Source organism: Diabrotica undecimpunctata, chromosome 8, assembly GCF_040954645.1.
Source record: "Diabrotica undecimpunctata isolate CICGRU chromosome 8, icDiaUnde3, whole genome shotgun sequence".
Taxonomy (NCBI): Eukaryota; Metazoa; Arthropoda; class Insecta; order Coleoptera; family Chrysomelidae; genus Diabrotica; species Diabrotica undecimpunctata.
In genome coordinates, this window is record NC_092810.1 from 61391897 (window position 1) to 61404151 (window position 12255).

The window sequence follows — 12255 nt, forward strand, 5'->3', positions numbered from 1 at the left end:
ATCTACGACATCAATATTCTTAGTGTGGGTGTTATGCCATCACGGATAAGAAGAACGGGACTCTCATTTGTAGGATTAAATTTTTCGGTAAAATGTTTTAACTACTATGCACGTTCTATTACAAAAAAGTTGTGAATTCCGAAATAATGTTTATTTCATTGACTTCGAGAAAGCGTTCGACAGAGTACAACACGATACACTTTTCGATTGCCTACGGGCAGCAGGACTTGACCACTATGATATAAGACTGCTGAAATACTTATATTACAATCAAGTAGCCTCTATCCAAATTGAAGACAGTCCGACTGAAAAAATATCCATCAAACGTGGAGTACGGCAGGGTTGTGTTTTGTCACCCACTCTTTTTAATCTGTACTCTGAAGAAATCTTTAGGGAGGCTTTGGATGACAGACAAGAGGGAGTAAGACTAGGTGGGGAAGTAATTAACAATATTAGATACGCTGACGATACAGCCATTCTTGCAGAAAATTTACAAGATCTCCAAACATTACTAAATTTAGTCAGTGAAGCAAGTTATTGGAGAGGCCTTAAAATTAACATTTCAAAGACAAAGTGGATGGCAGTTGGGAAGATCAATATAGATCAAGGTCTGATTTTTCTTAATGGAGAGGAGATCGAAAGGGTAAATCATTTCAAATACCTTGGCAGCTGGTTAAATGTAAATTGTGACTCTGATGAAGAGATAATAACCAGGATCGACATTAAGGCTTTTATGACCTGGAAACCAGTTTTATAACAGAACAGAAACCTGTCGATGAATATTCGTAAGAAGGTCCTGAAATGTTATGTGTGGTCCATCCTATTGTATGGTTGTGAGACATGGACGTTAAAAACCACAATGCTAAACAAGTTAGAAGCATTTGAATTGTGGTGCTATAGACGAATCCTAAAGATATCGTGGGTTTCGAACACATCCAATGAAGATATTCTTCAAATGATCAATTCAGAACGTCTGCTCATAAACACCGTAAAGAGAAGAAAAACAGAATACTTCGGCCATATAATTAGAGGACCTAAATACCATCTACTTCGCCTTATAATACAAGGAAAAGTGGAAGGAAAGAGATGGATTGGTCGAAAGAAACTTTGATGGCTGCGTAATATTAGACAATGGTGTGGTTCCACAGTAGAAGAAATATTTCGCGCAGCAGCCGACAGAGAAAGGTTTCAGGAAATTGTAAACATGATGACGGCCAACGTCTGAATACGGACACGGCACCCAAAGAAGGTTTAACTACTCAGTGAATAACTTCACTTGAATCCAACCAGACGGATAGGCTCTTCCTATGGAACCAGGAGGGACACCTTTCACCAAGACATCTGTTATGTTTTTCATAGGAAAAATCATCAGTGGTGGAAAAAATGTCCCACTGGTGCTCATACAACTGACACAACGGTCACAAGAGACCCTCTTCGGCAGCACTTAAGGCACCAATTTGCAGTTTACCTTTAAGGCCCACAACTTTAGGTACCTTACTCCGTACGACGGATAAACCGGTCTCATCCACATGAAATATGCGGTCAGGAGGATAGTTACACTTTCTTAACTCTGCCTCCAGGATATCGAAAAACCCATTAACAGCAACTTAATTGAAGCCCTAGGTTCTGGAAAATGATGTAGCTATTGGTTTTAGAATAGACAACACATTCTTATGACGGTGTAAAAAGTGGTCAAACCATGCTCTGCCAGCCACTCCAATAAGACAAAAAGGATGGTCTGCTCCATTCCTTTCGCACAGTTGAAAAGTTAAACGCCTATTATCTCTCTTTAGACCATAAAACTTTTGTTCCATAAGAAGCATATAGTGAACAAGTTCGGCTTCCATTTCACTGGGCATAATTGGTTTTCTTCCCAATTTTCTTGAAATCGCTTCTTCAGGAAGTATTCCCAGATGAACTAGTCTTTGAAGTGTAGTTCGAGGTACCGAAAATTCTTTGGATGCTTTTAAAAATCCCTTTCTTCTTACGTGGATTTAAAACTTTCCTAGGCATCTGTAATATAAAAAAACAAATCTTGTTGGGGTTGTAATATGGGCTAGACAGATTCGGTAGCTCATATAACCACCACAGAGATTGCCCATATTACCACTTTCGCCATCTTGGAAAGTAACGCGACCCCACCAGTTAACAACTACTTATTATTAACTACGTTGTAGTGCTAAACCAATCCCTACATATATTACACAATTAATACTTGTAATAAGCTATCAATCATTACCTTTAAAAGTTTTCATTTCCGCAAAAACACAAAAACGTCAATCACTCAACTACTGCGTAACTAAATGTGTTATAGCTTCCTAGCGGCTCTCACACAAACTACTACTTTTAGTTCCTGTTTACCAGAAAATAGGGTAGTCCATATTGCCACCGATAGCCCATAAAACCACCTTTGTCTCTACTGATTTCATGTTGGGTGTTATCGATCTGTACCCTCCTGTTGCCAATTGATAAGCAACCAAATCATTTGGTATTAGTTTACACAATACTTCTAAAAGTGGGATATCATCAACAAATGATAAGAATTTTGGTTTTCATAACTTCATTCATTAAAGAAATTTAAAAATAGAAACATTTTTTTATTTAAACTGAAGAAAACTAAATATTTATCACATCGTTTACATTAATATATTTACATTATTCAAAAGTAAATTAATTATTACATTTATTTAATGATTGTAAATACAAGTGGATTTTCGTTTCCATAATATTCAATATACTGATAGTTGATCTCTTGGATATGACTCCTGTTAATCTAAAATCAAAAACATTCATTTAGAGGAAGAAAGTTAAAATTTATTAGTACTTTTTATCTCTGCTGAAACTGTTAATAAAAAAAGAAATTTAGCACAACATAGCATATTGAAGAAAACAAATTTCAAAAAGGTAATTTTCCGGGATAGTACAATATTAATAAGATAATGTAGTGAAATGAATTGAAATGAACTTAAGAGATGAAACGATTGGATCTGACGCGGCTTTAGGAATCACGTCTTTGAGATATTAATTCATCAGACTACACTATAATATACAGCCTAAGTTTGGCGTGATTGGTCACAGCATAAGAGCTGTGGATTGGTCAGCATCTTCATCGGATTTTGAATTTTTCAGGTTATGTATCTCTCTGTTTGGCGCTTAAACATCTGTGATTAGGCGGTTTTATACCAATTTGCCAATAAGCAACCACACAGAACATTTCAATTTAAATTTTTCTCATTTATTTTTAAAAATCTGTTAAATTGTTTTAAAAATCTGTTCGTTAGAACACCATATTTAATTACCTAAGACTTTGTTTTAGCAAGCAATTATGGATTCTGTCTATCCATCCACTTCAACAAGCTGTGAAATTAACTCAGGAGCCTGCCATCTTTGCAGCAAAATATTTAAAAATGTGGAATTACGAAATCGTCATATCAAAGGAATACATAACATAGATATGTCGATTAAGAAAATTAATCACATTATTTGTCCCTTATGTGAACAAGAAACTAATTTCAAAAGCCATGAGAACTTACGAAAACATCTTAAAGGGAACCACCAGGTGAGTATTGAATTAATAACTTTTGAATTTTCTAGTTTACAAGAATATGAGACATGGAAAGACATGCAGAAATTTGAGACAAGTTATACACTGAATAGAATTGTTAATAGAAATGAACAGAAGACATTATACTATGAGTGTAACAGAAGTAACACTAAAGGTAGGTACAATACTTTGTTACTTGTAATATTTAAAACTTATACTAATCTATATTTAGGATATAAGCCCAACTATAAAATTAGAACAGAGAAATCTGGTGGATCAATTAAAATTAAAGGAGTGTGTCCCTCCAGGCTGATTTGCAAACTGAGAGATCAAGGACAAGTTTCAGTCAGTTATTGGAAAACACATGCTGGACATAAAGAGGAATTAAGAACCATGCATCTGGCAAAAGCAGAAGAAAAAATGATTGTAGAGAAGTTAATATCTGGGGTGCCATCCAGCAGAATTTTAGAAGATTCAAGAAAATTGGAAACACCAAAACTAGAAAGACTTGCCCTATTAACAAGTAAAGACCTCTCAAATTTGTCCAGGAAGTATAATACATATAAGAAACGAGATCAAAATGATATGGTAGCAACGGCTTTAAAGGTTCAGGAGTGGAATGCTAACAACAAGAATTATGCTTTCTTATTCAAGAAGGAAGGTAAAGACCTATCATTTTTTTATGCCTACTACAATTATAATTAATCCTATTCCAATTTGACTTGTGTGAATTGTTATCACTTGACTCATGTAACAAACCTTACTCTTAGCAGAATCAACAATATACATTTTTAAATAATATATCTCGTAAGATTGTAGTCATTGGTTTTTTACATTAAAACTAATTTTGTAATGGAGGTGCTGATTTATTGGGCAAACTTACTAGTTTTTTATTTTACTAGACAACCATTTTTGGGTCTTAGTCTGTTAAAGAATACTTCTCCATTCTGATCTATTTCACACTTTGCTCTTCCAGTTTTTGATAAATATGATATGTTAAATAAGAAGTCAACACAAAAAAAAATAGGACTAATGATTACCTGTTAAAAAATACAATAAAATTTCAGTCTCTTACCATTAATTTATTATCTTTAATTATCTCTAAACTATAAATTTTTTATTTTTATTAGGAGAACAACATGATGTACTTAAAAAAGAAGATTTTGCCTTAGGATTCATGAACTCTGTTATGGAAGATAAATTAAGAGAATTCCATAGCATAATTTGTATGGATGGTACACATGGCACGAACAAGAGGGGAATGGATTTAACAGTGGTGCTTATTAAAGATGACAGGAATACAGGATTTCCAGTTGCATTCTTACTGTCAAACCGATTGGACCAAGTAGTTCAAGAAGTTTTTTTAGGTATGTATTATATGAGTAGTGACAATTTATGACTGGTAAGTAAAAATAATTTTTAAAAACTTTTAGGTGCTCTCAAGAATAGAATGCAAACTGGAATTCATGCAGAACATTTTATGAGTGATTGACAGTGAAGACATTGTATTGTAGAGTATGTAAAATTTGTATTCATCGCTATCAGTGTGAGTGTGCTGAATATGTGGTGAGGAATATCTTGTGTAAGCATGTGCACTTGGTAAGAATGCACGAGGAGCGCGAGGGAACTAACTCTGTTTTAGATGATGCTGCAAGGTGTTTGGCAGTAACTTCAATTATCAAATCAAGGCATCAGGAGGAAATTAATGAGTTTGTCAGAGGGAAGGTAGAACAGACAAATGTCATCCAGGAAAAAACCAAACGAAGTCTTCAAATAGAAAACTTGGTAAATTTAATGGAAGACTTAGATGATGAAAGTTTTGCAAGATTACATGACAAAATTGTGAGGGACATTCAAGGAACAAAGCGCAAAGTGAAGAAAGAATTTCAGGAAACCCCTAAGGATATTACAAAGAAGCGAAAAATGGAAAAGCAGGAATATTTTCCTTCCAATAAAAAAAGAAACTGATTAAAAATTAAATTTGAACCATTCTTGTAGCTCACTTTATAGGCTTATTTACCTATTGCAAATTGCCTTTTGCATTAATTAGTCTTAGATGTCATAACTAACGACCTTCTTTTACAGATTCTTAGTTCTAAGACTAATTAACACTTTATTTTCAGATTCTTAGTATTAAGATATCTAACCCCTTTCTTTGCAGATTCTTAGTTATAATACTAATCAACTTTTATTGCAGATTCTTACTTGTAATAAACATTTTATTGTATTTTAATAAAGGTATTTTTCCCGCTAGCTAGGGTTCATATATAACCTTTATGTCCACGGACCGTGATCCCTATATGCTCCGGTCCAACATAGCTATGGATAGTGCGACTGGACCACCTTCCCTCATTCCCGAGGGTCAAATCCAGCGACAATTAGTAATATATGTAATAAAATTTCATAAAATATATGTATAAATGCTTAGTTTAGGCCTGAATTTTAAAGCTGTGTTAAGTAATGATGTTATATTTGTATGCTTTTATATTAGAATTGCATTTTTAAATTGGGATGTACTGGGCCCTAGGCGAGGTTTAGAGGGGTTTTCCTTCGCCATTGCATCAATAACGGCCCCCCCTCCTTTGATTTCCCAGATTTTTAATAAAGAATAAAGACATTTTAAACATAACTGTTTAGTGTTTTATTTGGTTTGCAATAGTTATTTCCAGTAAACCTCTGCTTCATTTTGTTAACAATGACAATTTTTCATAGTACTCGATTCACAATATATATCTTTTTATTATCCTACATTTGTGGTGAAATCTAATATAATTCAGTGTTCTAAAAAAATGAAAATGGATAAATGTCAATTTGGATTTATGCAAGGAGGCAGGTCTACATCAGCAATTTTTATTATAAAACAGCTAATTTAACAATTTAGAGTGAAAGAGATAGACTTGCGAATAGTATTATTAATCTTGAGAAAGCACATGATGAAGTTATCAGAAACCTACTGTGGCAGAGATTTAGTAGGAAAGGAGTGCCAGCTGAATGTGTGAGTGGAGTATGAGCAAGTAACAACTATAATAGTGTTAGAACTACTATATATAGTTAGAATAACTATTATAGTGTTAGAACTATACAATTGTAGGTGAAACTGGCCAATTTTGTGTGAAAATAGGGCTTCATCCGGGTTTCGCCCATATTTATTCTCATTTGTGCTGGATTAGATAACAACTGAACCTGCTTGGTATAGAGTAGCGGAGACAAGTCCTTAATGAAAAATGATTAAAATTAAGTTGGATACAAACAAAATATTTAGAATATTCTTTTAAATATGATATTTCAATTCCAGATAGAGTAGCTGGCTTGAATAGACAAGAACTCAAAAAAGATGATAATTTTCGGCTTTTAGGATCGGTATTACCGTTTTATTTATCATACTTCAATTAAAGATAAAGGAAAGAGGCAAATTGAATGATGTGTGATAAAAAAGGTACGAAGAAAACTAAAAGGTAATTGTATAGGACTGCTTTTAGACCAGCTATGATGTATGGTACTGAATGTAGGGCAGTAAAAAAGGGGATGAACAGAAATTGCATGTTTTTGAAAAACCATAATCTCAGAGAAAAAGCGGAGAGGTACTTAGTCCCTGGAAGAGAACAGAAAAGTTTACAGGAAAATAATTAGAGAAGCCGATCCCACATAGAGAAAGCTAACGAGAATAATAATGTTAATGAATGTTCTAGAAATAAAAATAATAAGAAGAACCTCTAAATCTTAATAAAAAAATTACCTAATCAAAAAAATTAAAACAATATCTATATATCTAATAAAAAAGCATCACTAGCATATCAAAATAAAAAAACACAAGTCAGAAATTAATTTTACCTACATAATCTCAAAAGAAAAAATAATTACATTTCTAATAAAACTATAATAGCCAGCTTAATCCTAAAATGTGAATATCATCCGCTTTGTACCAATACCACATCCGGGTTTCGCCCATATTTATTCTCATTTGTGCTGGATTAGATAACAACTGAACCTGCTTGGTATAGAGTAGCGGAGACAAGTCCTTAATGAAAAATGATTAAAATTAAGTTGGATACAAACAAAATATTTAGAATATTCTTTTAAATATGATATTTCAATTCCAGATAGAGTAGTTGGCTTGAATAGACAAGAACTCAAAAAAGATGATAATTTTCGGCTTTTAGGATCGGTATTACCGTTTTATTTATCATACTTCAATTAAAGATAAAGGAAAGAGGCAAATTGAATGATGTGTGATAAAAAAGGTACGAAGAAAACTAAAAGGTAATTGTATAGGACTGCTTTTAGACCAGCTATGATGTATGGTACTGAATGTAGGGCAGTAAAAAAGGGGATGAACAGAAATTGCATGTTTTTGAAAAACCATAATCTCAGAGAAAAAGCGGAGAGGTACTTAGTCCCTGGAAGAGAACAGAAAAGTTTACAGGAAAATAATTAGAGAAGCCGATCCCACATAGAGAAAGCTAACGAGAATAATAATGTTAATGAATGTTCTAGAAATAAAAATAATAAGAAGAACCTCTAAATCTTAATAAAAAAATTACCTAATCAAAAAAAATTAAAACAATATCTATATATCTAATAAAAAAGCATCACTAGCATATCAAAATAAAAAAACACAAGTCAGAAATTAATTTTACCTACATAATCTCAAAAGAAAAAATAATTACATTTCTAATAAAACTATAATAGCCAGCTTAATCCTAAAATGTGAATATCATCCGCTTTGTACCAATACCACAGTAGATTGCTACTCTGCTAATAAATTTTTTAGCGATATACTGTGTCACAATACCTCAATTGTCATTTTAAAAAACATGAAACCCGCCAATTTTTAAATTGGGACCCACCCACCAACCAATCACGCCAAACCTAGGCTGTATATTATAGTGTAGTCTTTAATTCATCGGAGGCTCGACATCTGATATTTACGATAAGTAATAGGGTTTATGAGATGTTTCCACTAGCTTCTATGTTTAGTACTATACAGAATAATCCAAATAACCTTGTTTTAAATCGAGGGTTGAAATAAAATGTGCTTCTTTAAGTCTATCGAGAATTTCCCGACAGGTATTGGATATGTGTCCTTAGCTGACAGCTCACTAATTTTTCGAAAGTCGATGCAGAATCTGTACAAGTTGTCTTTTTCTTCACTAGTACAATCGGTGAACTCTAAACACTTGTGGAGGGTTCGATAGTTCCTTCTTTCAACATCCTGTCCACTTCTTGGTTGACGATTTCAACTGGTGAATGTGGATGGGTATAACGATCTTTACTCAATAATTAAAGACCGCGGGAGCGATCGATCAATACTCGACACAGGCGAGGTGTAAAATGAAAGCGGTCGATCCTTACTCGATCGCGGGGACGAGAAAGGACGCTGGACCCTGATCGATACTTGCCAGATCGAATTTAGTTCTCTGTCGGTTTTCGCAACATTTTATACTTTTGGCTGGTGTTGCATCTTCAGCGCGCATCGATAATAGTGGTAGGTTGTTGTTGGGAGTACGGGTACACATAGCTGTTGGCAAAGCGATGACGCTAGCGTTGTCGTTACAATTGGAGGAAAGCATTTTAAAAATAATGCTATGTAAATGCAAAAAGAATAAAACTCATAAAACTCAGGGCCTGCGTAGCGCAAGCGGTAGGATGCTTGCCTCGCATGCCGGTGGGCCGGAGTTCGAATCCTACCGCCGGCAAGAACAACTAGACATTTTTAAAAATGTCTATAGGCCCCAGGTCGACTCAGCCTGAATAAAATGAGTACCTTGGGTAAAACAAGGGGTAATAAATGGCGGTTGAAGCGTAGCACTGGCCATGTTACCTTCCTTGTATACCGTAGGCCCTAGATATAGCAGACTACCCTGCTATACTCCCAAAGCCGCGAGCGGTATAAAACGGGAGACTATTATTATTATAAAACTCATGAAATTTATGTGATGAGTTGAAAAAGGATACCAATTGAATTTAAAAAGTAAATATCTGATAAATGATGAAACAACGTTTTATTATTTTTCACACGTTCCTCTTGTTAATATCCCTATAATCATGTGATGGATTATACAGCTCAGATTTCTCATAAATTAGCTTGTTGAGCCTAGCACCGTTATTAGCTTTGTTGAAAAAACCAAAGTCACTCAATTTTGTAGTGTTCTGCGAATTGGACGCATGCAGTCGCTGCTGATCACCGCTATCATATGCAGCGAATGCAACAGGCAAATGCAATTCCTTGCGTTGGACACATAAGGCAGACCGCTTGTAATGGTTACCATTTGACGAGTTCATATCACGTCGCTTGCGATTGCTGTTTGCGTCAAACACATGCGACAGTCGCATAAGACAGACTGCACCTTAATGCTTGATAGTTTAGACAAACTAACAAAAGCATCTTTTTACATAAAAAATAATGGGAAAAGAGTTAATGGATTATACACTAAGACATTTACTGATTTTAATATACAGGGTAACTATAAAATAATCCTCGGATTTTCTAGCCTCCTCAAGAATTTCTCTCCAGTCGTCCCTATCTACCGCCTTCCTCCGCCTGACCAACGGGTCTATAAAGGATAGACCCGTTTTTTCTAGCTGGGTGTTCTTCTGGGTATATTGTATAAAGTTCGAAGTTGTATCGTCTTCTCCACACTCCATTGTCATTCACTGCTCCATAGTTTCGCCTTAGTACTTTTTTTTCGAAACATTTCTTTTTGTTAGAGTCCAGGTCTCTGAACCATATGTTAGGACTGGGCGTATTATTGTTTTGTAGAGTTTTATTTTTGTATTTCTCGGTATAATTATGGGTTTAAGGAGATTAAGCCCAGAATAGCATCTGTTGACCATGCAAATTCTGCGGTAGTATTATTTTCAGTGTTTGTGGATTTGTGGTTGCGTGCTTATTTTCATATACTTTGTTTTGTTGGTGTTTATTATTAAACCCATTTTTGTAAATGAATCTTCTTCTGATGCTACGTACGCCTGTCGTGCCGCGTTTTCCGTTCTCCCAACAATATTGATATCATCAGCATAGGTAAGGATTTGCACTGATTTTTATATATTCAAACAATGGTTGCGATTAGTGATACACGTATTACTTTTTCCACAGCCAGATTTAACAGTATACATGAGAGAGGGTCGCCCTGGCGCAGCTCGTTATTTGCTTTAAAAGGTTCAGACAGTTCTCCCTGAATTCGTACTCTACATTAAACTTTTTTAAGAGTTAGTTTTGTTAAATTTACAAACTGATTTTGTATTTCTAGCTCTTCCATTGCTTTGAATATTTCTCTTATATTCACAGGGTAGTGGCTGCTTGTAGTCTATAAATATGTAATTAGTATCAATACTATATTTCAGTGTTTTTTTCTAAAATTTGTCTCAGGGTTGCAATCTAATGAATTATCGATTTACCACCTCTGAAACCAGTCTGGTATTTTCCTACTGTTCGTTCTGCATATGGTGCCATACGGTGGTATCCTCGGATTTTAAGAATATATATTTCACAAATTTATTTTTCAAAGTTTTTATTCATATTATCACAAATGCTTGACGTGAGAGTCTCACGTCACATGTCTAAACAATACTTCAGTTCGTTACAGATATGCGTTAGTGTATACACATTGATCCTGCTTACAGCAGCTTTAATGGGGTCTCGGTGTTGGCACGTAAACCAGATCTTTAATGTACCTCCAAGAAAAAAATCGCAAACCCAATCCAACGTTAAGAATATTCCACATTTAGATAATCATGTAATTCACCACACCAATGAGATGGAGTACCAACCCGTTGGAATCCTCTGTCAGTTGCAGAAACAACCATGACTGCAGCATATCTATACTGCGTTTCAAACGTTAGAATCAGTGTGGTTGTAAATTGCAGGCGGAATTGTCATGTTTCGCCCATTCTGTGAATTATCATAAATAAATCCTCCTTTTAAATTCAACAATAATTAACAGCGATAATCCTCTACAAGTACCCGCCTAATACTTTCATTTGTTTTTTTCTCTCAGCGGTCTTCAAACAGTTAATAATTTTCTGACGGTACTGAATAATTATTTTTTTTTCTCAATTCACTCGTGAATGGTCAACAAAAAATATGTTATTGACTAATAAAAAAATAGCCCAAAACGTCAGCACTATAAATGTTTTTTATTTATACGTAGCTTATATTAAAAATCAATCTAATTTTGTAACTGGAATTGTTGAGAATCTGTTCTTCGTACGGTAGCTGCCATATAGAGCGGCAATGTTGTAAAAAAAAAATTTCATTTAGTTTGCATAGCCGTATCCTTCGTACACTTTATCACATGTCTGAAATACGCTATATGTATGTTATAACCGCCACAGTCGTTTTTCTAAAGAAAATGGTACTTTTTTTAAATAATTTAATTTAAAGGGTATTTAATTTTAATTTTGAGACTGCATAAGTCATTCAGTTTTGGCAGATCCCTTTCACGTTCCACAATTTTATGCGGATTATCGCTTTACGTTGTCGTCGAGACGTAATTATTTCACCATTTGTAAACGGTATGGTTTAATACGATGTACGATGCACCGTAATAACCTTAGATTAAAGAAAGGGTTTCTTTAATCTAAGGTAATAACAGATAAACTCCTTGCAGCTTTGCACACTCGAGAACACAAAACCAAATTAGTTCCGTGGTGCCACCCAGACGTGAATCGTGTGACGCGTGTCAGTCACATCGAGCATTTGTGATGGTATG

The 12255-nt window shown here is 34.6% G+C and overlaps 2 protein-coding genes across 3 annotated transcripts in view; one reads left to right on the plus strand and one right to left on the minus strand.

The window, feature by feature from the left end:
* Positions 1 to 2582: 2582 nt before the first annotated feature.
* Positions 2583 to 12255, minus strand: part of LOC140447621 (uncharacterized) — a 53935-nt gene continuing 44262 nt past the window's right edge. For both annotated transcript variants that reach the window (XM_072540378.1, XM_072540377.1), the window contains exon 3: positions 2583 to 2773. The gene's annotated coding sequence lies outside the window, so the exon portion shown is untranslated. The remainder of the gene's footprint in view (positions 2774 to 12255) is intronic.
* On the plus strand, positions 3059 to 6173 carry LOC140447620 (uncharacterized). The gene is made up of 4 exons (XM_072540376.1): positions 3059 to 3719; positions 3777 to 4205; positions 4675 to 4911; positions 4978 to 6173. The coding sequence occupies exons 1-4, from the start codon at positions 3326 to 3328 to the stop codon at positions 5034 to 5036; spliced, it is 1119 nt and encodes a 372-aa protein (XP_072396477.1). The 5' UTR covers positions 3059 to 3325; the 3' UTR covers positions 5037 to 6173.

Coding starts and splice junctions, on each gene's coding strand:
- LOC140447620 (XM_072540376.1), top strand. CDS start 3,326: ATGGATTCTGTCTATCCATCCACTTCAACAAGCTGTGAAATTAACTCA. Junction 3,720..3,776: donor TAACAGAAGTAACACTAAAG/GTAGGTACAATA, acceptor ATCTATATTTAG/GATATAAGCCCAACTATAAA. Junction 4,206..4,674: donor TTTCTTATTCAAGAAGGAAG/GTAAAGACCTAT, acceptor TATTTTTATTAG/GAGAACAACATGATGTACTT.